Raw genomic sequence first — 27,889 nt, forward strand, 5'->3', positions numbered from 1 at the left:
CATAAGTCTGAAAACTCAGATAAAACAGCTGATCAGATGCTCTCCCTGCAATTTTTATTAAATCTGAACTAATTGATGATGCTGATATTACTGCCACTCTCTGGTGGCACTCCCGGAGCTGGACAAGGCCACACCAACAGAATTCCCTCCATTCTAAGGTAAAGTGACAGGTTTAAATTCAAATTGTGGCACAATATGGTTTCCCGTAGAATATTATCTGATGAATGCGAAGCAGAGAAACACCCCACAATGTTGGAATCTCAGAGGGCGATGTTTCCCTCCTGACATCTGCTAGTATTTTGCAAATTCTGTGACTTAAAAAACCTGAGCAGCATTGCCCTGCTTAATATGTTTGGAATGACTTTCCCTTCCTGTGTTTGGTTAAATCAGATTTGCAGGGATGTACTGATTGTCATGGGAAGGGCGGGGAGTGTTAAATGAGGATGCTGGGAGTGGTAGTTTGATAACAGCTAGGGGGTGTGGAGGTATCCCTATGAAAACAAAATAAACTTCAGCAACAAGTTTGTGTAAAGTCTCTGGAAGTTTCTCTCTTTCTCCAACTATGTCCCCTCTTAGTCCCCAGCAGCAGCAGCAGCAGCAGCAGCTCTAATTGTGTGAGTGTGGCAGCCCTGGCACGCAATGTGTCCCTACTACAGGCTTTCTTTCCTCTTTCCTGACATTCATTGGAGGGGATGAAGGAGGGGATAGCACTGTTGGGGGTGGGTGATGGGGGGAAAGAGGCTGGTTTCAGGATGCAGGGGCTGGAGTCACATGGATACTCTCTTTTGATTAATGCCCAAATTACTTTCCTGAGCTCTCAGACCCCTGGAAATACACAGGCTCTGGCCAAAGGCAACTTTTATACTTTTATTTTTTATCTTTTTTTTCTAATCAAGAAAATTTTTTTTTTTTGTTAATCTATTCAGGAAATGTTGTACTCTTTGGAGATTTCGTTTTAAAAAAACATGTCTTTCAAGGAGCCGGCAAGGATCCTGTAGGTTTTGGAATAAGGCAGCTGGCTCAGTTTTGCGCGCAGATTGCGCTCCCCCAGTGCCCACAGCGCACAGAAATGACAGAGGAGAGCAAAGGAGGAGAACATGGGAAGGATCTGGAGAGGCATCTCCGCCTGAGAGTCTGTGTTCTGAGCGAACTGCTAAAGACTGAGAGGGACTATGTGGGCACCCTAGAGTTCCTTGTCTCGGTGAGTTTTATGATGAGTCGAGGGGGATGGGGAGGGTGGCTTCTATCAGTGTTCAGCCACCACAAGTAACTGGATTACTGTAAACTCCCCAAGTAAATCACAACACAAGGTGACAAACAGGAATAAGTGTGATATTGTTATTTTCACAATGATCTCAGTGATTTCCCCTGCACTAATGTATTGGCAATACCTTTCTTTCACTGTGCTTGCACATTTACACACTTGTTGATCACAAACATCTTAAAATTGGCTTTGCAGCATGTCCCTTGCTGTGCTCTGTGCAGGGATGGATGGGGCACTGCAGTGGCTCCCACTCCTGAGCTTGAGGAATGCTGAACTAAACAACTCCGTTACATGAAATCCTTTTATGCCTGGGAATGTTTGTTGGTTATGTAATGAGGGCAATACAATTCGTTCACTGGCTCCGAAACATCAAGCAGCAGTTTAAAGTAAATGGTTTATGTGGTCTGTGGCAGCTGGTTAGCATTAAAATCCAAGTGATGGATCCAGCCCTTAATTATTTCTTCTTCTTTTTTTTTCTGGGCTTGGGATCCATGGGAATGTTGTTTGATGCCCAGGAACACAAAAGGAATAGTGCCCAATTGGGCTGCAGCGCAAAGAGGGACAGTGCACTCATTTTGGGGAAAACATAGGGGGGTTGATAAAGGTGGAGGAAAATAATAATGGTGTAAGAAAGTTATTTTGGTGTCATTAATACAATGTCAGATTTACCTTAATTGAAGCACTGATTGTGTACGCTTCAATGTTAAATTGTATCAATTTCATGGACCACGTTAATCCAGACAAACGCTTGACAGTTGGTGTCATTTTTTGATATTATTAATGATATTCTGCCTTATTAACTGCAATTTATAAACGATTTTAACAAAAAAAAAACATTTTGGTAGATCAGCGTTAAAAAATGGGTATTGAAGCATTTGTGAATGCCAGGTCGTCTTAAAAACGCTTTTGTGAATTTGCTGTTCTCTGAGAGCACTGCACCATGCACATTTATTATTCTGGTAACTTTCAGATTTTATTATTTTATAACAATATTGGCTTTGAATAATGTATTTCTTTTAGGGGTTTGTGCCTCTGCATGCGCTATTCAAAAACTGTGTGGGCAAAAGCCTGAACAAGTGTGCATACAGGTTTTTCTGTGCTCGTTGGAATTTACTGGTGTCATAACTTGTGTGTGTAAGTGCATTAGTCTAAGAGTATTGCGAATAAGTACAGCGGTTTTAAAGCAGTTTTCTATAGAGCTTACACTGTAAATGTCTTAATGCTAACTGAAATCAGGACTTTGTTTCCCCAGAATAAGAATAAGAGTTTTAGGCCAGTGTGTGTTGTTGACTAATTGTGGTACTAGTCTTAAAGGGTAACTAAAAGCTTCATCTAAACTTTGCGTAAATCGTTAGCTGCTGGCAGATAGGGTTGCCACCTTTTCTGGAAAAAATACCGGTCTTCCTATATGTTTATCTTTCTTCCCTATTAATAACATTGGGATCGAGCATCATTTTTACTAGCCAGGCCATTAAAATACTCTACTGGCTGGGCTGTTGTATGCATGTATCACTTACCTGATTTACACTGTAAGTGGCATTTACTTGTTTGCTAAGTGAATGCTGAGGCGCCATCATCAGTTGTTAGCAGTACATGGAATAGATGATGCAAAATTGAAGGTGGAGCCTATTGCAGTAGCCATATTGAAATGGTAAGCATGTCACAGAGGCTTTCCTCTTCGCACTCAAATCCTGCCCGTACCTGTTAGCTTATGTCTAACAGGCTACATCAGATAGGGTCCCTCTAGTTAATTTAGTCACCTGTATGGCCCAATGCCTCATAAAGAAATAATTAGCACATGCCCTGCAGGTCTATACCCCAGGAGAATAATACTGAGCCTAGACTTTTGTACCCAAAAACCACAATTGAGTGTAGAAAATCTTAGAGTAATGGCGCAGTGTACATTTTGTTGCCTGCTTTTAATCTTATACAGTGGGGGTGACAAAATGGCAGAAAATAAGTGACTGGTGACAGAACACATTGATCACATTGCAAGGTAACTTTGCACAACTATGTGACTGATGTGTTTCACCACCAGTGATTTCCATTCATGCCAGTCCAAAAGTTTCTTTGTTGCCATGTAGGGGTAGATTAGACACATGTGACTAAAAGTACAGTAGAGACAAAAAGTACTGTGTGCCATTGCCCACACAAGTGTGAATAACATTCCTATGTGTTGCTAAAAATGGGCTGTGGTTGTATGTTTCTTTTCCCCATATGAACAGCCTGCAGCAGCCTTTGGTTGACAGTAAACTTTTATTTTTGTGCCCCCAAGACTTGCCTCAGAGCTAGGAATTTAAAAATGAGTACCTGACTTGAGATAATTGGGGGTACCATCATAGAGACTTGTGAGCTATATGTTGCTCACAAGTCACTAGATCAATGATATAGATCAAGACTTAATTCCTAATTAGCCATTCAGTACAAGGGTTGTATACATGTCCAGTTTTCAAAATCAAAGCAATTATCTAACAATACTAATGCCAACATCAATAATCCTCTGTTTCTTCCATTGTTAACTATTACCCAGTTGCCGTCTGAAAAGCCCAATATAGATTGAAGTAGACAATTAGGTAAGATAATGTAGCTCCAGCAGAGCAAACAATTCCACTAAATGATTATGTAGGGGACAAGCCCTTTCCTTTGTTATGTAATAGTCCTAGCTGTTGACCCGGGTCTGTCAAAGGTTTGGCTGGGAGGATATGTTTCTCGGCCAGGTAACATGCCATGTAAAACTTGGGAATTGCTAGTGGCCCAGGGGTGTCAGGTGGTTCCCCTAGGCTCTAGGGTAAAAAGAGGAGAGACCCTGGTTATGCCTTTTTGGACACTTTGCAGATGACACAAAACTCTGCAGACCAGTCAATTCTATCCAGGATGTGACATCCCTGCAGCAGGATCTTGACCAACTGGCAATCTGGGGGGCTAAGTGGCAGATGAGATTTAATGTGGATAAATGTAAGGTCATGCACCTGGGATGTAAAAATATGCAAGCCCCGTATAACCTTAATGGGACTGCACTAGGCAAATCCATAATGGAGAAGGATCTTGGAGTCCTTGTAGATAATAAACTTGGCTGTAGCAAGCAATGCCAGGCAGCAGCTGCAAGGGCAAACAAGGTTCTGAGCTGTATTAAAAGGGGTATAGATTCACGGGAGGAGGGGGTTATTCTTCCCCTTTACAGAGCACTGGTAAGGCCCCATCTAGAATATGCTGTTCAGTTTTGGTCTCCAGTGCTCAAACGGGACATTATTGAGCTAGAGAGGGTCCAGAGAAGGGCAACTAAGCTGGTAAAGGGTATGGAAAGTCTCGGTTATGAAGAAAGACTGGCCAAGTTGGGTCTGTTTACACTGGAGAAGAGGCGCTTAAGAGGTGACATGATAACTATGTATAAATATATAAGGGGATCATATAATAACCTCTCTAATGTTTTATTTACCAGTAGGTCCTTCCAACGGACACGAGGGCACCCACTCCGTTTAGAAGAAGGGAGGTTCCATTTAAATATTCGGAAAGGATTTTTTACAGTGAGAGCTGTGAAGTTGTGGAATTCCCTCCCCGAATCAGTCGTACTGGCTGATACATTATATAGCTTTAAGAAGGGGCTGGATGGATTCTTAGCAAGTGAGGGAATACAGGGTTATGGGAGATAGCTCTTAGTACAAGTTGATACAGGGACTGGTCCGATTGCCATCTTGGAGTCAGGAAGGAATTTTTTCCCCTCTGAGGCAAATTAGAGAGGCTTCAGATGGGGTTTTTTGCCTTCCTCTGGATCAACTTGTAGTTAGGCAGGTTAGGTATAGGCATTATGGTTGAACTTGATGGACGTATGTCTTTTTTCAACCCAACTTACTATGTTACTATGTTACTATGTTACTCACTGGATGAGGGTAGAAGATGCTGGGGGCCTGAGGTAGTGGAGGCTTCTGTAGAAGAAAGGACACTGGGGGGAAGTAAAGATGGCCATACACACTACAGTTATGAATAATATACAGTGCTGGTTTTACTTTGTGCTAAAAATTAATCCTATCTGTAACAATGGCCCCTTTATTGGAGCTCCCTATAGATCCTATCACTTCTCTGTCCCAGTTTGAAATGGAGAGTGGGCGTGTCCTAACGGTCCCTGCCAGAAGCACAGTAGGAGGGGGAGAGCCAATCACAGCCCTGCACTCACACAAGCAAAGACAGGCTTCAGTTCTCTATCAGGTCAGCCTAGCTGCTGATTGGTTCCTATCTTATAGTGCAGTGTACGGAGGGCCGCCGGCTCCCCAGCTCATCCAGAGAATTCAGCCAGCAGGAAGTGGAACTGATGGGCGGGACTAGTGGGGTTTTGGGGGAATTTCTCAATAAATCAGTCTGAAATGCTTTTTTAAGCACAATCCTTCTATATCTAGAGGAGTATAATTCTCTGGTACATTCTTAATTTTTATAGGATATGTCTCCTTTAAGATCTTTTCCACAACCATTGATTGTAGGAAAGATAACTCATCCACTCCACTAACATTAAGTGCTGAATCGTCAGACATGCAGGTAAAAACAAAGGAGTTCTTTACTCTTCAAAGGCGCCTGATCAAAATTTTCAGTCCTGACCAATCGATGAGAAAACCGATATCCAAGACTTTTACCGTTATCGATTGCCTTGTCTCCCATACAATTATATTGGTGCCTTTATGGCCACCTTAAGCCTCACTGATTGTAGAGGGCAGGAATGCTTTAAATGAGTACACTGAAAGTGTGAGGGATAACTCCTGTTATAATTAAGAAAGCTAGTTATACTTTTGTCATTACAATAGGTGAAGGCTCCCCCATGTACTCCAGAAGGCCTATTTTTCAACCTATGTAACAAAACCGTGATTATGTACACTAGTCATGTGCTGGTCAAAAAATATTTGACATACACCCGACCGCCCGACCGTCACCCACAATCACCAAACCAACACTGGACCCGACCAGTTTATATACTCACATCTGACCCGTTCCTTCTGTAATGTCCCTGCAGGTAGCATGGCACAGAGGCGTCATGGTAGCACTGGGTTTTGGCAAATCTGGCCCCCCATCCTCCCTCGCCTCCGGGAGTAATTGCTCAGCCTGAACCTGCCCAACCCGCACATTACTAACATACACTACACATCTCTGTGTATTATAATTTGTATTTATTGAGCTGTGTATTGTTTTTAGGCAATTGTATAGCTCTGTGTAAAAAAATTATGCTACTTAAAAAAACAGCAGTCTCTCTCTCACCGGTTTTAGTCATTTTTTTACATATCAACATTTGGTGAAATTAAATCACTTCTTTGCGGCTGTGTTTTGTAGGCAGGTGGAGGAAAGTGAATCTGCTTCTATACACTTCTGTGTTTAATCACACTGACAGGCACAGCGTCATTTACACAGAGCTGAGAATGGCTGAAAATCACAAAAGCTTGCATTGCTGGCCCAGTCTCTGCTCTGTGTAGCTGCACTCAGGATAACACTTTGCCTGCCAGTACAGCTACGTATAGAAGTGGATCTGCTTCTCTCCACCTGTGTACAAAACGGGGTCGAAGACAAGCAGACTGTATGGCCAGTGTGCCCTCACCCTTACTGTAATGATGTTTGGAGAAAACGGTCACTAAAAGTGAACTTGTTGGGCTGAAAGCACTCAGGTGGGCACTATTTCTTGTCACTGACTGACCCAAACTTAGATTGCCACAGGCCTTTGTTTTTCATTTTTTTCTTTGCTAAGGGAGTTACATGAACTTACATATACTGGCAGACAGGTCAGTTTTGGTCACTTTATGCAGTTTTTGGTATCTCAAAATATGGCACCAGAGTGAACCTAAAAATATATACAATAGGCGTATAGGCATGACTTAAAGACCCATTGAACTGCACTCTGGATCACTGTAAGAAAATTCCCAGAAATGGATTAGTAGTATTGAGGCTTGTGATTTTTATATTGGCTTTACACACTCAGTATGGTGCAACATGTAGAATTACATTACATTATTACATTAACATTTATTTATAAAACGCCAACATATTCCGCAGCGCTGTACAATAAGTGGGTTACATACATTGGACATACAGAGTAACATATAAAGCAATCAGTAACCGATACAAGAGGTGAAGAGGGCCCTGCCCAAAAGAGCTTACAATCTACAAGGAATGCCCTGTTTCTAGCAACTTTGCAATTGGTTTTCATTTTTTATTATTTTTTATAGTTTTGGAATGATTTGCCTTTCTCTTCTGATTCTTTCCAGCATTCAAATGGGGTCACTGACCCTGGCAGCCAAAAACTATTGCTCTGTAAGGCTATAATTTTATTATTATTGTTACTTTTTTTTTTACTTGTCTTTCTATGCAGGCTCTATACTATTTATATTCCAATCTCTCGTTTAAGCCACTGCCTGGTTGCTAGGGTAAATAAGATCCTAGCAACCAAATAGCCGCTAAAATTCCAAATGGAGAGCTGCTGAACAAAAAACTAAATAACTGAAAAGCCATAAAAAAATTATCACCAATTGCAAATTGTCTCAGCATATCAATGTCTACATCATATTAATAGTTACATTAAGGGGCTGATTTACTAACCCACGAATCCGACCCGAATTGGAAAAGTTCCGACTTGAAAACGAACATTTTGCGACTTTTTCGTATGTTTTGCGATTTTTTCGGATTCTGTACGAATTTTTCGTTACCAATACGATTTTTGCGTAAAAACGCGAGTTTTTCGTATCCATTACGAAAGTTGCGTAAAAAGTTGCGCATTTTTCGTAGCGTTAAAACTTACGCGAAAAATGCGCAACTTTTCGCGGAAGTTTTAACGCTACGAAAAATGCGCAACTTTTTACGCAACTTTCGTAATGGATAGGAAAACTCGCGTTTTTACGCAAAAATCGTATTGGTAACGAAAAATTCGTAAAGAATCCGAAAAAATCGCAAAACATACGAAAAAATCGCAAAATACCGATCATTACGAAAAAAACGCAATCGGACTCCATTCGACCCGTTCGTGGGTAAGTAAATCAGCCCCTAAAGGTGAACTACCCCTTTAAAGGCAATGGATATTTAATAAAAAGTAATTATCCTGTGGCCCTCCAGATATTTGTTCTACAACTTTCAGCACCCATCACCTTTCAGTGGTGGCTGTCTAAGGGCTGTAATCTGAGACCATCTTCAGGACCGCAGGCGGAAAGAGAACTTAGAATCTTTTACTATCTGACACCTTGGATAGTGTTATCTGGCAAAGCAATGTTGCCTGGTAGCATTAGACAGTTAATAGGTAAAATACTGAATGGTGTGGTTGGAGAAGATGGGCTGACATATCATCATCATTATCTCCCAAACACTGTAAAATAGACTGCTTTGTTCTGTGCAGAGATCTTAACAGTCATCTTCTACTATAATGAATTTTAGTATAGAAAATGACTGGGTTGGTGCAGATGCAAAGACCATTCCCAAAGTACATCTGAGACGGGAAGGGTAGGTGAGGTTGTAGGGTAGCTTGGATGTACGCAGAGGAAGTAGAAAGGATGTTGTGAGAATTCCCACTAAAACTGTTAAGTTCCTCTTGGAAAGCAGATTGTTTTGCACATTAAAAATAAAGCAGAACACTTATTTTTATTAACAGAGAGGACTACATTAGGCCATGTCTTCATGAGGACACTGTTACCCTTAGGAAGCTGATTCCAGTACTGCAGTAATTAACCCATGAACATTAACCACTGATTGCTCCCATTGGTTACCTGCAGCAAAACTAATAGTGAAATCAATATTCCCATGTTTCTTTTGGGTTGCTATAGCTTACTGCATCAGTTCTGGTCATTTCCACTGCAGGAACCAAATTGTACCATAATAGTACAATTATTTGTTGACATTGGGGTTACCCCTTCCTGCATTTGTTAGTAGCAGAGCCTACTATGCCAGCACAGGGGCTGATTCTTGGCCTGCCTTTTAATCAGCCCCATGGGGCATTAGCCTAAGCAGCCTGCGGACGTTTCTGTGTCAGATCCACAATAGTGTATGTTATAAAAGTAACCTGTATTCAAGTTTCAGTAATATAATAAATAACCATGGTCCCTTGGTGCACCTGTTGCTGGGAGAGGGGCAATGTAGATCTGTGTTATAGAACTGTCTCTTTTACTATTCACAGAGACTATGTGGCTTTGAGAAACTGCATGGAGTGTTTTTTTTACGTGATATATGTACAATCATACATAGCTGTATGACCCATAAAGGAAATAGGCCTGCTCTCCATATAAATAATTTCCCCCCTTTCCTATGGTTCTGCTTCTGGATTCTTTCCATTTAACATACACAATAATAAGCCCCCCTCCCCTAATTCTAAACTCTGGGGACATATTTCTTAAAGCTCACATCCGGCCTTTTAATCTCCATTTCCACTCTGAGGCCATATCGGCATCTTTGGGAACCTTTAGTGCTGAGTAAGAGATTTAAGCAGGGAAGGAGAAATACTGTATTTCATATACAATATGTATACCTCAGGAATGAGTAGATTCAATCTCTGAATATTTTATACTGTAATAAACTGCGCCCAAGCGGATTGGACACTAAGGATCTTATTGGAAACTATAATTTCTTTTCATTTCCATTTTGGGTTCTTTAGAAAATGTGCAAAGAATTTAGCCCTTGTTTGTTCTCATCTGTATTCCGAGACGGTATCCTCTCGCCTTAGAATGTGTTTGCCCAATGCATTTAGAAAACATAATGCAAGATGAAAGGAGTACTGCGGGCCCACAGTTGTGAAGGAAATGAGGATGATGATGTGGAAGGCACAATACTGACACTGTACTGCTCTTGGGGGTGCTTTTTATACATAGGAAAACAATCCAAATCATCTCTCAAGCTATGCTTGTCAGAAAGTATTTACTGAAGGATATCAGACTGGTTGGAAGTTGGTAATTGCTAATGCCACTATTTAAAGAACTAAACTCTCTGGTGCCAGATCATTTTTTCTCAAACTGAATAGACAAAGAGCTGTAATTGGGCAACATGTCGTTTTGCAGCTTACTACTTACAATTTATTACATTCCAGATCTACCTTTTTTTTTAAATGAAAAACTGCTTTGTGATACTAGACACAAAAACAGGGCGACTTTGCATAGATGGGGTAAGTAGTGTTGCCACCCAAGGCAATACTAATTGGTCCAGCACCTGCAATTATTTTGAAATCATTTCCCTGTGCTAATCCACTTCTAAGCATCAACCTGGCACCATAACAACAACTGTTGGGAATGAGGTATAAGTAAAACTCTGTAGGAGCAAGGAAGCCCAGTCTATAGTTCCTTTAGCCCAGTGATTCCCAACCAGTGGCTCGGGGGCAACATGTCGCTCCCCAACCCCTTGGATGTTGCTCTCAGTGCCCCCAAACCAGGTAGTTATTTTTGAATTCCTGACTTGGGGGCAAGTTTTGGTTGAATAAAAACAAGATTTAGTACCAAATAAAGCCCCCTGTAAGCTGATAGTGTGCATAGAGGCTGCCTAATAGCCAATCTTAGCCCTTATTTGGCACCTCCATGAACTTTTATGGTGCTTGTGTTGCTCTCCAAGTCTTTTTACATTTTTACAGGAGAGACTGTGGCTCACTAGTAAGAAAGGTTGGGGATCAATGCTTTAGCCTATAGGCACACATGGTGTTTTCTCCCTCTGATTAAATACATTGGCAGAAAAAAAACACCTATCCACTGCCTTGTGCATGACATCTATATATCTCCTATCTCTGTATAGTGCCTCGGCATTATATACATGAAGAATAATTTTAACATCAACCCTCAGAGTAACCCTATGAGCACCACATCTGCAATGGTCCTCTTGCTGTGAGCGTTGTGCCCGACTGAACCTGCTTTGGGAAGCTCTGCTTCTGTGCACTCACATAAAGGGCTCAGCACATTCTCTATGAGATTTTCAGGGCTGGTGCTTTGCTGATTACTGTACACATGGAATCCATGATTTCCACTGTTTGCTGGTCTTCTATAGAAGTATTTCTTGCACATATTTATATAAACATTAACTTTATTTATTAAATATTTCATTATCATGAGATGACTTTACATGTGAAAATAAGTGAAAACAAAAAGGAAAGTGTGGTGCAAGATGTGAATAATGTTAGTAAGCAGTATGTATATGTATGAGATGTTAGCAGTATGTATAACCCTGTAGTGATTCATTAGCAAGGGAATAACCCCCCATGTGCTGTGGTGCAAGATTTGGGGCTTCTTCCCCCAAATACTGAAACACCTGTTCTATACCTCACAACATTTGAATATAAATTTCCAGTCATGCCCCATAGCTACACACCAGTTAGGGTTGCCATTAGCTGGTAAAAATGTTGCTTGATGTCAGCTACTAATAGGGAAAAACATAAATATATATCAATCCAAATGGTGTCCGCACTCCAAGGCTCAATGTTCTGCGGGGTGCTTAGCCAAAATTATGTCTGTATAGAAAATAATCATCTGTGGCCAGCACACCCTTCAATGTTTCATCAAAAAATGTTTATTTTAAATATATTGTTAAAACCAAAGTTTCGGTCCTTATTAGGACCTTTCTCAAGGATGTATATATATATATATACATATATATACAAAGAGTACTGCACACAGTACTGCACACCTTGTGAAAGGTTCATGCATTTTTTTAATTCATAATCAATTGTTTGCAATAGATCCGGTGTTGCTGGTCTTTTTTTCAATATTTAAACTCTTTTACCGTGCACCCGGGACAAGAATTGAAGCGGTGTGCCACCCTTGGCATTGCCCCCCTAATACTATTGTTAGGGCCTGGGTACTTCGGCTACCCCAGCAACCCTTGCGGTTACCTCCAATTGTAAGTTGTTAGTTGTCTATATATATATATATATACAATAAAGCCAACATTTTGCCTATTTGCAGATGTTGATAAATGAGCCCCACTGTCACTTGTGGCCCTAGTGGTACTGGCAAGTTTTACCATTTCAAAATGGTAAAAAATTCAAAAAGAAAGCAATTTCAAAAAGAATGTTTTGTGAGGGTATAGAACCCCTTAAAGTATTTCTGAACCACCAAAGGCCATAATAAATTCACCTGAATACTTGTAGTATATCTAGTATAAATAAATTTAAAGCAACTGGACTTGTGATTGGATTAGTGGAAGAGTATATATGCTGAGGACTTGCCATACCAGTCAGTTGAACTGAAGAAGCTGCTCGGATGAGTAGTGAAACGTCTTCAATGATTACCAAACAAGTCCAGTTGCTTTAAATTTATTTATACTAGATATACCATGACCTGGATGAATGAAAATCTTCATAGACAATACTTGTAGTACCAGCTGATTCTAACCTTGTGGTAGCTTGGTATGATTTATGCACAGATTATTTCATATTACATGCATTATTATGTATGACATCTGGAAAACACATGGTAGCTCATCGAAAGACCTGCTTCTTTTGTCTTGACCCCGGATGCAGTGGTTTTCCTGCTCAGAGATTCTGCCAATAAAAATATGATGTTGTTTGAATTGTAATGAAGATGAAGTACGGACATAAAGTAGAAGTCGCCTCTCATATTCTCTCACAGTTTTATAAAGTATCATAATATTCTGCAGTGCTGTACAATAGATGGCTGCATATATTAAATCGCTGGCGTAGCTACGGGAGGGGGAAGGGATTTTTATAATTTACAAGTATTAATAAAGTGCAAAAATATTCCACTGCGCCGTACAGTAAATGGGTGTATATATTAAACATACAGATTACATCAAAAGAACAACAAACAATAAGACTGTTCAATATTGGATAGCTGATGGAGGGTGATGTGTGGCAAGTGGTGCATTGTGGAGGGGGGGTCCAGTTACAAATTTTGCCATACAAAAGTTGACCACTACAAGACGTAAAGAGGTCCCTGCTCAAACGAGTTTACACGCTAGTATATGCGTTTTTGCTTAGGTTTGGCAGCTTTCATGCTGCCATGAGACAAATTGAGAAACTCGTCTCAGACAGTAGCACCCTAACTCCTTGTAATTTTTTTGTAATTGGAATTTCCTTCCTTCTATTGCCCTCTCTGCACTAGCGGTGCACCCACTCCAACAAGAAAAAATGAAGCGTGGGGGGGGGCATCAACTTGCCCACCCCAGGGCAGCACTAAGCCCTGATATGGCGCTGTGCAGCTGCTATTTCAAAAAACTGATTCTGCAGGCAGCCAGGCCCGTACTGACAATCTGTGGATTCTGGCATATGTCAGAGGGGCTGCTATAAGATGCCATAGACAGTCACTATCTAATGGGCTGTTGGGGGGCTGTTTGGGCCTCTGTGTACTTAAAATGCCAGGGCTTATTTTAAATCTCAGTCCAGACCTGCAATCAGCCTGTCTCTCCCAAATGCAACTAGTTTAGCAGACCCCCACAAACCACAAAAACTGTGTTGAATTTAATTATTAAAAACAGAGTTCCAAATAACAGCTTGAAGCAGATCAATTCATATGTTACATCCTAGCTGCTGCTTGATAAAATGGCAGTTTGTTATTATTTTATATAAGAAAAACCTGCTTTGCTTAGTACCCTTTCTTATATCTCAGGAAAATACATTGATCCTAGCCAGTCCCTTACTGCTTTTATCAATTCAAACAGGACACTGATCCTGGTCCCTTTTTGAACCTTTTTCAGTGGTGTGAATAAACCATTATTAGTAAGCTACACAAGCTGATATTGTCTGGCAACATGTTCACTCTTGACTATAGGCCGATTCATCAGCTTATCTGTCCGTGTATGGGGCCCTCTGATGGACCTACGCAAAATATCACTCAGATGTTGATCAGCAAAGTTTAATTTTCCCATCGGATGGAGGACCACAGTCCTTGCCTTAGCAGCCTGTATCCCCATCATTGTCATCCAGTATCACCCACCTAGGTGGCCTCACCACTTAAGTGGATCTTATAATATATGACCAGATATCAGCTTACTGGCTTTTGTGTCAGCCCAAAACTACCATTATTTGTTAGTGGTTGGCTAGCTATTGATCAGGATGGCTGTAAAATCCCTCAGGCAAGGGTCACATTGGGTCTTGTTTATAGATCTGCAAAGGCCCCGGTCCATGCCTAAAATGGCTTATCATCATGGTAGGCAAACTGTGCAAAGATATTGGGAGAACCAGTAGACCAGAGCCGATGGCACACCTAGAGATACCTAATACAAAGCACCAAAGAAGGTGGTAATTATCAGCTATGTCACTTACCTCTAGACCCTCAATCCAACCATCTCTATTTCCCCCTCTTACTACCCTCTGTACTCCTTCTCTGTTTGAAGCAAAACTAATAACTGTTTATACAAATAAGTTACTGTCTGCAAAAACGTGCCTAAGAATAATGTTGTTGAATCAGTATGCATTATGAATATACAATGTTATTTGACAATATACCAACATTCTGTATTGCTGATTTTTCTATCTTAAAACTAATATGATATCTCACAATTCATGGATAATTTTTCTGGAACATTATGATGTATTTGAGGGGCTGTCTGTAAAGTTATTAAACATTTCTGTGAAAATGCATATTCTGTACAGTTCATCCAACCATGGGATGGATTGGTTTCCAACCGGTCCTCCAGCTGTTAATTGCAATTTGCTGCTCCTCCACAAATTGAAAGCTGCCAGGGGATTATTGAAGTCACAGTCCAGCAGCAACAGTTGGAAGGCCTCAGAATGGACATTTTCAGTAAAGTAGAACTTGTTAGTAGCTGTAAGGAAAACTTCATTGCCTTGGTCAGTTTATTTAGTGGGTCAGCCAAAATTAACCAGTCCCTTCTTCCAATACATTCACATTTTTCAGTGTAGTGGGCCAGTTATCTTTTACATAATTACTGAATTAGTAAGATTTTATTTAAATGTTCATGCAATACAGTGAAACCCAAGATGCACTTGGCCACCAGGCCTGGACTGGCCCTGGCATTTTAAGTACACAGAGGCCCAAACAGCCAACCACCAGCTTGCAGAATAGGGACTGTCTATGGCATCTTACAGCAGCCCCTCTGGCATTTGCCAGAATCCACAGATTGCCTATTGGCCCTTTATGGGCCAAAAAAAATTCTTTTGAGGGTGTCTAGCTAAATATAATGTATATTCCTATACTTTTATTTGCAGACAATGATGACACTGACCCTAAAATAGTATTCTATTCCAAAAGCTGGACGTCTGACATGCGATGCACTCGTTCAGCTCAGCTTTCCAATGAGCTCCTGGGCACTTTTGTTGCTTCTGTAACAGGAGCTGGTGAATAATTGCCTTTTTAAATAAAATGTCAGGTTAATGGAAGGGAAGGGTTTCGGCTTGCTGTAATTACCGATAAGGCACTGTGATTTCCTTTGCTTTTCCTCTGTAAAGAGGCCAGAGGACGTCAGAGAGGGAGAAAAGGAAGCGAGAACACAATTACTATACAATATCAGAATGAGTTTTACTGCGCTCCCAATGTCTGACAGAATCAGTTCCACTTAGAAATCTAGGCCCGGTTTCTCAGTGAGCTGGCAGTCTCCTCGTTACCTTTGCCCTTCTTGTGAAATGTATGGTGTTGAGGTTGCCAAGGAAAATTAAACAAATTAACCCCCTTTGGTCAAAAACAATAGACATTTAAATATCTATCAAGCTTTTTGAGACCACGGACAGACCTTAAAGAAGAATCGACACAGCCCCACACTATTCAACACAAGTTCTATTTAGCAATTAGGGAACTTTGGCTGCAGTAAGCAAGTTGTATACATTAGAGCTTTATATAGATACAAGGCAGATGTCATCAAGATCCCTTTTTTTCATTATACTGTCAACAAATCAATACATCTTCTTTTGTAAATGAATGACTTTATACATTTTTACAATATAGCTGACTCATACCAGAGACAAAAGATCCTTTGAGACAGGTGTCAACCTTTCTAAGGACTTCATTATTACTCAATATGTTTCCATCGGGTTTTAATTATTTATGAATTTTGACGTATGAGTAGTTTTGATGTTTCCAGTAACCTTTACTGTTGTAGACAAAGGCCATGAATAATATTTAAAATATCCTTACATATAATATCGTGTTGACTTCAGTTATAGTTAGTGCCTGCCTTTTGTTGTCTTTTGTGTCATGTCCAAATACATCAACTTACCGTGGCCATACATATATACTCGTTTGGCAACCTTTTACCAAAAGGCTGATCCATTTGTTTGGCCCTTGGGCCAAATAAACAGATCATAATAGACAGCAATTAAGGCATCAGTAGAGGATTGCATCAACTAGCTAATATAATCCTAATTCTGATGAGATTTTTAAACCTGCCTGCAGGATATCTATTGGATAGGCCAACTGACAGGGGCCCATACAGGGGCAGATAAGCTGTCAATTTATTCTCAAGGGGCTGAACAAACCTCTATAGAAGCAATTCAAAGCACTGTGGTAATTTTGCTCTTGGTTGTACAAGAGCTATGGCCTAGCCATTAAAATACCAGCCAAGGCCTGTTGATGTGTAGTTCCAATTATTTTTCTTATCCTCGAGCCCATAGAAACCACCTCCACTCACCAAATACCCACCTAATCTGCTCCTATACATCATCTACTCCACTACCTTATGTCTTCACCCCATATCTTGCTGCCCTGTCACTTTTTTTTACTTAATGGAGAAGAAAAGGCATTTTGGCATTTTCCTGCAATAGATTAGCCACATTAGTGCTGAGTAACTGAGTAAACAGTCCTAGAATTGTCCTCTATTGTTAAAGGTAGCAGGTGCCATTTTAACTTGTCCCAGTAGCTTCCTGTTGCAGCTCTGGCAGCTCAGATTACACATTCTGATGGGAGGGGGAATACATTCTTATGAATTCTTATGGGAGGGGGAGCTAAAAAAGTGAGTGAGAGAGGAGAGGGCTGCGCAGACTCTGGCCCAGGGAATGAAGGAGCCCTGACGGAGCGGAAGTCTGATACTTAAGAACATCCTGTCCTGTCCTGAAATCCTGTCCTGATAAAGGACTCAGTGCAGCGTTTCTGTGAGTGCTTATGGCTGTATTTACATAGCCCTTTCTGATAAAGCTTGCTTAGTTTCTACCTTTCCTTTTCCTTTAAGAAAGATGACAACCCTAAAGAAAGCTGGTATTTGCTATATTAATTGAACAATCAAAACAAGCAGTGAAGAAAGCTTCTGTAGAAAGAAATACTTTTGAGTTGCAGTTAGATTTACACATGTTAAACCCATTGAATATTTAAACTAATCTAAGTCCCACACCAGAGCAGAGGTTCTCCCTCTGTCTGTTTGTCTGATCCCTGTCAAAACTGAGTAATCAGATACAGAACATTATAAACCATTTTTCAGATTTGTATCTCAGCTCCCCTTTCAAATGTTTGGATTTAGTGGAAAATCACATTTTCTGCTAAAGGTTTTTTTGAACTGTAAAAAAATAATGGAGAGCGGGCAGCACACTGTGAGGGACACAATGGGATACTGTGGCCTTCCCAGAATATGCCAGTCATTGGAGCTACTGATGTTATGATTAACTAACAATCCTTGGCAAAGTGTACTACACTGTGTATTCACTCATACGCTGAAATGTAAAAATATGAAGAATATTGTCTTATTATGACATCAGCACTGAAAACATAAAGGAAAGTTTAGCATCAGTTTGCAAAAAATTGGTATAGTGGCAGTGAAACCGCCCCTGGGGAAGGAGACAGACCTGGAAAGTAAATAAAGGAGGAGGGAAGAGCTAAAGAAGGTCTATGTGTGAAACTGATGTAAAAAACAAACTTGTTGATTTTTCATTAAAGGTGATAGTCAAACTTTGTAAAGAAAGGAGAACCCACAAACTTCATGGAAAGTTCCCCATTGGTGTGTTTGGGCAGATGGAGAACCCTCTCCCAGTGCTCTGGGGCCTCCCCTTTAGTGACATCAAACTAGGACAGTGTGATGTTTCATGCCCTAAAGCAAATAAGTATTGGCCCCTAAGTCTCAGTCCAACTGAGACTTTCAAACTGGCCTTTCATGAGTATAAAGAAAAGCAAATATAGGTTCTCCTCAAAACTCACCCTAACTAGCCTTCAGGCTGTGTCCCCTTAACAAAGCCTCTAAGTAGTTTATCCCCACAGTTTGCAACCGCTGTTATATGGGATCAGCATTTTCCGCTACCAAGTAGTATTTCACTCATCAGTGTGTCAGCAAGAACTTGCAGTGCCTCTCTGCTTTTTCTTTTAATAAAGAATTTGGTTTAAAAAATGAATAATGAGCACTATCTTTTTTTAGAGTCTACACAGTAGAGTGACTCTAAAAGGATCAGGGATGGCCACTAGGAAACATCCAAAGTTAATTCCAGGTATCAATGGGCCCTTTATTCTAACAAGCTAGAAAAAATCCTTGCAACCACAGCTCTGCTCCGTGACATTGCTACACTGTAGGGGTTTCAAAGGTGGACCCCAATTTGGAAGAAATAGCTTGTTCTTAGTTCTGAAGAAAGGTACTCGATTTGTTCTTAGTACTTGATGAAAGGTACTTGATTTGTAAGCACCCTAGAGTACACACTACAGAATTGGAGGTATTCTGGATATTCTGGAGAATTTCTGGAGAATCAGCAAAGACTGGCTGTGGAAAAAGTGTACAACAGCCCTATGCTTTTTAATGCATTTGGCTGTCCAACCTAAATAGGAATAGTTGGCATATAATCATAAGTGAAGAGTGGGGTGGAATGATTCTAAATTGCATCCAACTCTAACCCACCCCTTCCCAGCATGTAACCATTTAGGTCTGGAGTACAGGGGGCAGCACAGTCATGTCACTAAAGGGGAGGCCCCAGAGCACTGGCAGAGGGTTCGCCATCAGCCCAAACACACCAATGGGGAACTTTCCATGAAATTTGTGGGTTTTCCTTTCTTTACAAATTTTGACTATCACCTTCAATGAAAAATCAAGTTTGTTTTTTACATCAATTTCACACATAGACCTTCTGTACCTCTTCCCTCCTCCTTTATTTACTTTCCAGGTCTGTCTCCTTCCCCATATTATTACATTAAAAATCATGAAAAGCCTGCATATAATTGACTCATAATAATAATAATATTGCAGAGTTGCTTGATATTATGTTTGCTTTTCAAAAAGCTTAAGTTGTGTTTGGGTGAAGTTCCCCTGCCATTGCTTTCAACGTAATGTGTGTACTTTATTATTTTCTATAGTTCACCTTTAATTATAAGATAATCCTTCTTGCTCTAATGAATACAGTCCAGAATCAATCATTTAAATGTGCATTTAAGAGCTTTCTACCTAACTTCATTTTGTGATTGGCCAGTTTGGGAGTTTTAATTCTTTCTAAAGAGAAGTGCCCTTTTAAGTGCTAATGCTGAAAATGCTGAATGCCTTTCAGGGCCGGATCATTAGCAGTCTCAGAATTCAGCAATGGGAAGTTCAAGGTTGCTATTGGCAGTGGGGGTAGGGGGTGGCAAGGGCAAATCACGTTGCTTATTTCACCATTTAAAATGCAAGCAGTCGTTCTAGTTCAGTTCTGCATGTCCCATTCCGGCAGATCCCTGCCACATTGTACGCTGCTGATTTGATGGAAATGTTTCTTTTCATGTGTGGCAAGCAATTGGTTCCGCTGTGCAGTGAAAAGAAGCAGTAAGCATGTAAAACATTCACTCAATTGCCTTGATGCTTTCAGACCTTTCCAAACACATCCCCCCCTTCTTTTCTGATCAAGACCTGCATTTAATGCCAGACCAGTCTAATGAACTGATAGGGAGCCATGTGGTTATGCACTGCCAAGCTAATTATTGTCATTTTGCCATGGGACTGTTTGTTGTGCTAAGGAGATGTGGAGTACAGATTACGGTCTGCAGTAAAGAATGCCCTTGTGCCAAACATGTCACTTACAATATCTCTGGCCAGAGATTATAAATTCTGTATTACTGAACTTTTATTTTTGACTGAATAAACCAGTAGCACCCATAATTAAATGAAAACATAGTATAAAGGATGTTAATGACAAATGCTGCAGTTTCATGGCACCAAGTATACTCAGTTTTTGATGATCTGGACACTTTGCTGCCCCTATTCTTAGGGCTGCCAGAGGGCATTTATTAATAAGTGACGTGAAGCCCACGTCTTATCCATAACCAAGTACACAGCACTAGCTACTGACCTTTTCTGTGTCTACACTGATATACATCTTGAATACAGAACATAAGGCGCTGTTGTTTTGGTTGCATGCATGTTTTCTTTGGGGCAATATAAATGATAAAAATGACTGTAATGTTTACAAACACCTTTTGTAGCTGTAGATTTGGAAGTGATGGCACTTTCCACCTGCAAAATCGCTGGTGGAAAGGCCTATGCATAGCTTTGGTTTTCCGAAGTTGTGCAAAGTTTCCTCCCACAGGCAACTTTGAGTGACTTCAGAAAACTCAAGTGATGCACATACCTTTCCACCAGTGATTTTTATTGTTGCCGGAAAGACGGGCAACTAAATCTCTTTATGGGCTCATGTATGTTAATCCGGTAGGGTCATTTTATTGCAAGCTCCTCTGGGACAGTGAATCATGTATCATTTCTGTAAAGCGTTGCAGAAATGTGTTGGTGCTATATAATATAACAGGAGATAAAAAAAAATCTGTTAGATATCTTTTTCTGATTTTCAACGCTAAGGGGCACATTTACTAAGACACGAATTCGAATCCGAATTGGGAAAATTCCGATTGGAAAACGAACATTTTGCGACTTTTTCGTATTTTTTGCGAATTTTCGGCGCCTTTACGACTTTGTGGAAATTGTCGCGACTTTTTCGTTACCAATACGATTTGCGCGAAAAAATGCGAGTTTTTAGTAGCCATTACGATGCGCTCGTATCTTGTCGCAACTTTTTCGTATTGAGCGCTCGTAAGCGGCGGGCGAAACTTTCAGACTTAGCATGGTTTTGGAAGCCTCCCATAGGACTCAATGGCACCCTGCAGCTCCAACCTGGCCCAAGAAAAGTCACCATACTGAAGCTTGAATAAATCTGAATCTTTCGTACTCGGCGCGAAAGCTGCGAAAAAGTCGCGACTTTTCGCGCAAGTATTAACGCTACGAAAAAATCGCCAGATTTTGCGCAACATTCGGAATGGCAACGAAAAAGTCGCGACAATTAGCCGAAAAATCGCAAAATACCGATCATTACGAAAAAAACGCAATCGGACGCATTCGGCCAGTTCGTGAGTAAGTAAATGGGCCCCTAAGTCCCAGAAAAAAAGTTGCACAAATTTAGAGATTTACTATGTGTAGGGTGAATCGCTGATTGCCATGTCATAGCCCCGCCCGGTGATGTCACCACCCTGCATCTTCCCTGCCCCGTGATGTCACTGCCCACCTCGTCCCAGCCCCTGTGACGTCACTGCATGCCCCCTGCCCAGCAAAGAAAGCCGGCAGAGGTAGCAACCCTGACTACGAGTCCAAATGGCTAAAAATCCAAATCCGACAATTCAGAAGCTAAAACTTGTAGATCAAGTAGAAGTCGATGGCAAATGTCCCTTTCCTGAAAGACCCTTCTTGTGAGGTTTAGAGGTTTTGTACTTTTCACAATGTTTTTTGTGTCACTGTTTCTGCAACTTTTTTCCACGCAGATTATTTTAGTTTAAGTAAATGTGTGACATTCGTGGAAATGAGTTTAGTGGAATTTTTAAAAATAAAAAAGAAATGAGAAATGTTAAAGTTTTAGTAAATATGCCCCTAAATGTTAAATGTTTCATCACCAATATGTATTTGTGCAGCTTAGTTAACATCAAGTACAAGGTACTGTTTTATTATTACAGAGAAAAAGGACATTTTAAAAAAATGTGAATTATGTCATTAAAATGGAGTCTATGGGAGATGACCTTCCCTTAAATTAGAACTTTTACGTAATATTGTTTTACCTCCCAGGTTCTGGCACTTTACTGCCAATTTTTGCCTTTATAAAGGCAGAAAGTGGCAGTGAAATATATTACACACAGGCTTGAGACAAACTCATACAAAAAGCCCTGGAAAATACTAATTTAAAAATAGCTGCATTCTTCTCTTTCCAGAATGGCTAACCTTTCTATGGAGAAAATACAACTCCAGCAGCCAATGACAATACATTAATCATCGGATATTCTTCTCTAATTAGTCCCCAGAATAAAAAAAGAAAATCCTTGGCATTTTGATAATGCAACTGTTGAGATAACATTTTTTAGCATAATGTGTTTCCAAATGACAGTAACAGGCTGTTGTATTTCAGCATTTTCCACATGGGCAGAAACATACGATGTAATACGTGGGAAATGATTGTTCTTAATGCTTTGCTCTGGTAGCTTCTAGATTTACTAATGCAATTTAACCCACTGGTGTTATTTACTGGAGGATATTTATCGAGAATAATCTAGATTATCAGTGCAAGTTTAAAGGGGTTGTTCACCTTTAAATTAACTATTAGTATGATGTAGAAAATGATATTTTAAGATGATTTGCAATTGGTTTCATGTTTTATTATTTGTGGTTTTTCAGTTATTTAGCTTTTTGTTCAGCAGCTCTCCAGGTTGGAATTTCAGCAGCTAATAATCTGGTTGTTAGGGTACTGTTTACCTTAGCAACCAGGCAGTAGTTTGAATGCGAGACTGGAATATGAATAGGAGGGATAAAGATAAGTCATAAAAAGTAACAATAATAATACAACTTTAAGCTCACAGAGCTTAACACAGACAGATCACCGGTAGGGTTGTCACCCGTCCAGTTTTGACCCCGACAGTCTGGTTTTCAGAAGGGCTGTCTGGGTGAAAACCTCCTGCCCAGTTTCCCAAATTACGAAAACCGGGCAGGACTTAGTAACATTGACGCGGCGATTGGCTAATCACTGATCACCGCGCCATAGCTCTGCCCCATGATGTCACGTCCCTGCCTCTTCCCCGCCCTGCAATGTCATGGCCCCGCCTTTTCTCCACCCCTAGTGATGTCACCCCTGCCCGGCTAAGAGGTGGCAACCCTAATCACCGGCCCTAGAAAACAGGCCATAGTTTCAATGACAGACTGGACAATAAATAGAAGTAAACTTAAGCAAAAAAATGAATTATTGAAATTGAACTTGTGTTCTGATCTGATATTTCTTTAACTCATTAACTCAAAAATTCCTTTATTTACCCATAGGCATTTTTTCATCGCATGATGCAGTATGCCGCTTTGAAAGCTGATAAGAATGTCACAGAAGAGACTGTTAAGGTAAGCTTTTATCTTATTGCTATTTTTGCTGTCAATCACAAAAAAAATTCAACAGATCCTTATCATATAGTAGGCCACCAAGCCAATGATTGTGACCCGGTGATTAGAAAGAACTTTTATAAATTAGGAGTATTGCATTCACAGAAAGAATGGTTTATTAGTCTAGTAGGACATAGAATTATGTACTACTATGTACTTTCTGTTTAATGAAGAAATGTATTGCCTTTGCTATGATGACTACTTTCTTACATCAAGTCACTAGACCAGAGGGGAAAATATAACCTGTATACATTGCAGATTATTATGGCTGGACTTATTTTATAAGCAGGATGTTTCTTAAGTCAATATTTGCATTTGAGCTGAGTGTGAACCCGCCATATATCTTGCTTTGGCTGTAGCATTCTTCAAAAGCTTCGTTAGAACAGAATGATCTGTTTTTGATCACTAGAGACTGATTTTCTTTGCAAGAATTGGAAATGCATAAGATGAGGCCATCAGTATAGAGGCTTCTAATTATGTTCTGTGTACATAGTAATTTATGCTCGTGCAATGAGTGCACTAGTAAGGAAAATAAATGCACAGTAAACCTAAATTTTAAATTGGCTTAATTTTATTATCAATAAATATGTTGTGTTTTTATTTCTAAATTTCTTTCTTTTTTTTTTTTTTTTTTTAAATAGCAGCGTCTCTGAGTTGATTTCTGGCCTAGGTCTTCTTTCAATATTGAGAAGTTACAGAGAGACTTTTAAATATGTCTGTTTATGGCATTACATACTGTTTTAAGTATATATGTGTTATAATACTGTACACAAAAGCCAAAAAAAACCTGTAGAATATATAGGGAATTAAGTAATTCCACGATGATAAAGGCATGGGGCCAATGGCCATGATACAGGGCGATACACTATGTTAGCAATTCAAAAGACTTCGCATCCATGTGGCAAAAATTACATCACTAAGCACAAATTACAACAGAAGACATCACTAAATGCCATTTTTAAAGATTTAATTCATATTGTTTCTAAGGATATCATTTGAAGGCTATTCATAGTTCTTGTGTGATATATAGATATCATATATGGTCATGGAACTTCTCCGTGACTTTCAATATCCTTATATTTTGTAATAGGTGGTACCTGTACATTATTCCCTAAATACATTTACCTAGTGATTTTAATATTTATAATTGGTGATATTGTGACAAAACTCAATTAAACTTGTAAATTGCAAGCAGGGACGTTAATAGCAATATTCCCCCAGAAAATAATTTTTCATGGTCCTCCACCCCTTATACTGAAAAGATGGTCTGCTTTACACACATATATTACAAACCTTACATCAGTCAGAACCCCTGTTGGGCTTGCTATGTACTGTATATATATATTTAATGCCACTGATTACAAGACACAGGGTACCCCTTCATTTAGATTATAAAAAGTACGGGACCTGTTATCCAAAATGCATAGTACCTGGGGTTTTTCAGATTAGGAATCTTTCCATAATTTGGATCTCCATAACTTAAAAAATAATTAAATATTAATTGAACCCAGTAGAATTGTTCTGCCTCCAATTAGGATTAATTATATCTAAGTTGGGATCGAATACAAGGTACTGCTCAGATAAAAAGAAAATCATTTTTAAAAATTTGTATTTGAATTGATTAAAATAGTCTATGGGAGGTGTCCTTCCTGTAATTCAGAACTTTCTGGATAAGGAGTTTCAGGATAATGGATCTCATATTCTGCACAATATATTCTTATTCTAATACACAAAATCTGTGAATATTCTACTAATCCTATTCCTGTGCTTAGTGAGGTCATCAGTTATAATCAATGCTTAGTGATGTAGTTTCTATCAAATGACCCAGTGAAAGTTGTGCTGTATAAAAGCACTGGACCATCGGCATTGTGCCTTTATGTAGTCATGGAATTCTGCAGCGACATAATATCCTTATATTTTAAAGCAGGTGGTACAAGATTCCCTATGTAAACGTTGTTTAGCGATGTCATGTTATAATGAGTACATAGTTATGTCACTGGTGTCTCAGAAATGTTGATCATTATATACTCTAGTAGGGTGTACATTTCTCCCAGTATATTGACTTAGAACTATATTGGCTTATACACTTTTTGTCTAGCTAAAAGTCTGGAAAGTTTGCTTCCTTCATAATTTGTTTTTGTTTGATATGCATCATTGGTACTCCCTGTTCCCTCTGAACATAATGTACAAATATTTTTCAAGTAAGTAGAAAATGCATTCCCTTATCCTTATATCGATTTTAATAGCACATATACAGCACCTTGTTACTAGCTCAGGCATATGTCTAGATCTCTGTAAATAATACAATTCTCAAGGGGCAAGCAAGTAAGTGCACTGATAATATTTCTAAAACATGTTGTTACAAAGAAGCTAAAAAAGGTTATTTGCAGAATAAGACTTCACTGGTTTAGAGAAGACATTGGCAGCCTAGGGACCTACCAGGTTAGAATTTGGCATACAAAAAATTAGAGAGTCACAATACCTTGGTGTAGTTAATTATCAGAAAATTATTAGCATTGTCTATTTTAGTAGCTGTGAAAAGTAGCTGCTACTTGTAGCTCCATGTGTCTTCACCATAAAGGTGGTTATACACAAGTAGATTTAAACTGGAGATTTGGTCCCTTCAGACTGATTTGGCAATTTATCTGCTTATCTGTATGGGGCCCTCTGAAGGGCCTAACTGATCTATATCTCAATCAGCCAGGTTGGGTTTTCCTGTCATATTGAGGACCACACTGGCTCACTGATGCAATCCTTGCCTGACAGCCTGTATCCCCTTCTTTGTGATCTGACCTTAGGTGGGAATAAGGGGGGAAGTATTGGGGGTGGGGGGGGGGGAAGATCCACTCGTTTGTTGACCTTGCCAAACAAGCAGGTCTTATAATGTATGACCAACTTAAACCGCCACTATTTGCTAGTCTGGCCATAAGCTTTCTCCTGTAGGCCTACTATTGTTTTATAATCCGCTAATTAGAAGTCGGAGAAGGGCCAGTCCAGGGGATGTAACATAATTACACAGGAGGCATGGCCTGGCAAAGAGGACCATAATTAGAACTTTTTAAAGCTGGAACAACTGCCTAAATGTTCATTTTGTCTGTACAAACTGATACCATCTTTTCCAGCTTAGGCATTTCCATGTACTTGCTACAACTCTGCAAGAAAAGTTGAGGTGTTGTGGCCCTTGGTTTTGTGTGAAGAATTCAGGGTTGCAGCCATTTCATTCCCAACATTCTTAGCCATCTGTGTGACTATTGAGGCAGAGGACTGGAATGATATATAAGCTGAAGGAGTTCATAATGAGCATTATGCCCTGTGTGTGAAAAGGGGGCCCCTATCCTTAGAGCTGTGGTACCTTTAATTCTTTTGTCTTGCCCAGATTCTTACTCGAAAGTGAATAATGTGCCAGTGCTCATGCAAAGCTTTCCGGTCTGTCTCTATTCTCAGGGGGCATTGGGGGAGGAAGTGGGAACTTCTGCAAGTTCAACTCCCAGTAGGGGCTCTGTGACTACTTCTTTTACACTTTTCATTGCTTGAAATAATCTAGGGAAGTGGTATTTTAAAGTGTTAAAGCCATTTTCCACATATAATAACATGAATTGTAATTAATTCTCTCCCTCCAGATCCTATTCTCCAACATTGAGGATATCCTCGCCGTACATAAGGAGTTTTTGTCCTTAATTGAAGACTGCTTGTACCCTGAGCCAAATGCACTCCAGGAAGTGGGGAACTGCTTTCTACGATTTGTATGTCTGACATTTCCTTTTTTCTCTTCCTGTATAAAATGTTATTTCTACTAAAATTAAAATCTGGGGGGGGCACAAAAACAATATGGGGTTATATACATTAAATATACCATTGGGAGAGGAAAAAAGTCTCATTTCTTTGCACTATGAATGCTTAATCATAGACTTATCATTAACACACGTGTTACAAGGAAACTGATTCTCATTTAGCTAAAAGAGAGAGGAAATAGGAAAACACAAGATTTAAGAGTTAAACAAAAAAAATTGTTGAGTTGTGCTAAATGGAAGTGATCACTCGTAGTAGTGTTGCTGGTATTCTCTTTGAAAATTGACTTCGCTGATGAAAGCAAAGTGTCAGCTCACACTCATATGTAGAGAAGCAAATATGCAGAGAATGTATGTGCTATGCACCTAATAGCCGTGTCTTCAAGGATTAATGTAAAGACTAATTAACACACAGGGAAATTTTGAGTGAGTAGTCTTTTGAGCAAATGAATGCACCCGCTGGGTGACAAAATGCTCTAAATAATTCTATGTGCAGTTGCACTTTAAGGAAAACTATACCTTTAGAAGGAATACTTCCAATAGCAGCCTTTATTTGGCACTTTTTTATGCTTGTGTTGCACCCAACTCTTTTTACATTTTAATGTGGCTCAAAGGT

The 27,889-nt window shown here is 39.8% G+C and overlaps 1 protein-coding gene across 1 annotated transcript in view; it reads left to right on the forward strand.

Moving 5' to 3' along the window:
* Window positions 1–765: 765 nt before the first annotated feature.
* The window catches only part of prex2 (phosphatidylinositol-3,4,5-trisphosphate-dependent Rac exchange factor 2), a 139,270-nt gene continuing 112,146 nt past the window's right edge, over window positions 766–27,889 (forward strand). Inside the window, exons 1-3 of the mRNA XM_031903856.1 lie at window positions 766–1,201; window positions 23,375–23,446; window positions 27,106–27,228. Coding sequence (XP_031759716.1) covers window positions 1,070–1,201; window positions 23,375–23,446; window positions 27,106–27,228 — 327 coding nt within the window. The 5' untranslated portion in view covers window positions 766–1,069. The remainder of the gene's footprint in view (window positions 1,202–23,374; window positions 23,447–27,105; window positions 27,229–27,889) is intronic.

The sequence above is a fragment of the Xenopus tropicalis genome, chromosome 6 (assembly GCF_000004195.4).
Source record: "Xenopus tropicalis strain Nigerian chromosome 6, UCB_Xtro_10.0, whole genome shotgun sequence".
Classification (NCBI taxonomy): Eukaryota; Metazoa; Chordata; class Amphibia; order Anura; family Pipidae; genus Xenopus; species Xenopus tropicalis.